Here is a 1,360-nt window from a genome sequence, read left to right on the forward strand (position 1 = left end):
ACTTTTGACTGGTACTGTACTATAATATACACAAAGAATATCGGCGTTGTTTTACTCCCTAATATCGGTATCGGCCCCCAAAAACCCGTATCGGTCGGGCTCTACTGTATACCATAGTTAGAGTCTGTGTACTAACATTAAAGCTCCTCAATTTTCTAAGAAGACCAAGGTGCTGTCTTGCCTCCCCCCTTTTTTTTTTGCATTGACACTATTTTCGTATTTAATACTGTAAAGCTGTATCTGTAATACTAGAAAGCACAATCTGTATTGTTAAAAGCGCTATATAAATAAAGGTGACTTGACTTGACTTGACAGACTACATTACAAAACATCACAATAATCCACAGTTAACAGGTCTTAATGCTGGATTAGTTTCAGTTTTTGTCTTCTCCAGATGTTCACTGATGGACTGGAGTGCTGTGGATTACTTGTGGATTATTGTGATGTTTTTATCAGCTGTTTGGACTCTCATTCTGACGGCACCCATTCACTGCAGAGCATCCATTGCTGAGACACTGATGCAGTGCTACATTTCTCTGATGAAGAAACAAACTCATCCTGATCTCGGACGGCCTGAGGTTGAGGAGATTTCCAGCACATTTTCATGTTTGAATGAACTATTCCTTTATTCAGTCTGACTCTCTGACTACCTGCGGTCCGTGATGATGAAGGGTTCTTGCTCGTCCTTCATCATCATCAGATGGCGTGTCCGTGATCTCTGAGCGTGTCTGTCTCCGCAGTGGCCCATTCGGCACGGGATCGTGGAGGACTGGGATCTGATGGAGAGGTTTATGGAGCAGGTGATCTTCAAGTATCTGAGAGCCGAACCCGAGGACCATTACTTCCTGCTGGTGAGGAGACCTTCATCGCTACTCATCTTCATTGTGATTGTGTTTAACGTCTCTCCTTCAGCTGAAACCTAAAGTGCTGGGTTGAGATTTTACTGCGCTCTACGCATCACTTCCTGTGTGACATGTGTTTGTTTCTCTGCTGCAGACCGAACCTCCTCTAAACACACCGGAGAACCGCGAGTACACGGCCGAGATCATGTTTGAGTCCTTTAACGTGCCGGGGCTGTACATCGCTGTGCAGGTACACACACACACACACACACACACACACACTGGCTCTCAGTGCTGATGCGTTTGGCTGATCTGTGTGTGTTTGTCAGGCTGTTCTGGCTCTGGCGGCGTCATGGACGTCTAGACAGGTCGGTGAGAGGACGCTCACAGGAACCGTCATCGACAGCGGAGACGGAGTTACTCACGTCATTCCAGTGGTACAACACGCACCGCACACTCTCTCTCTCTCTCTCTCTCTCTCTCTCTCTCTCTCTCTCTCTCCCTCTCCCACCCCTCCC

The 1,360-nt window shown here is 47.0% G+C and overlaps 1 protein-coding gene across 1 annotated transcript in view; it reads left to right on the forward strand.

The window, feature by feature from the left end:
* LOC107576532 (actin-related protein 3-like) overlaps window positions 1-1,360 on the forward strand; it is a 15,086-nt gene that overhangs the window by 10,900 nt on the left and 2,826 nt on the right. The window contains exons 3-5 of the mRNA XM_016262699.1: window positions 741-851; window positions 997-1,092; window positions 1,172-1,279. Of these exons, the coding sequence (XP_016118185.1) occupies window positions 741-851; window positions 997-1,092; window positions 1,172-1,279 (315 nt within the window). The remainder of the gene's footprint in view (window positions 1-740; window positions 852-996; window positions 1,093-1,171; window positions 1,280-1,360) is intronic.

Source organism: Sinocyclocheilus grahami, unplaced genomic scaffold (genome assembly GCF_001515645.1).
Source record: "Sinocyclocheilus grahami isolate Dianchi unplaced genomic scaffold, SAMN03320097.WGS_v1.1 scaffold3891.1, whole genome shotgun sequence".
NCBI lineage: Eukaryota > Metazoa > Chordata > Actinopteri > Cypriniformes > Cyprinidae > Sinocyclocheilus > Sinocyclocheilus grahami.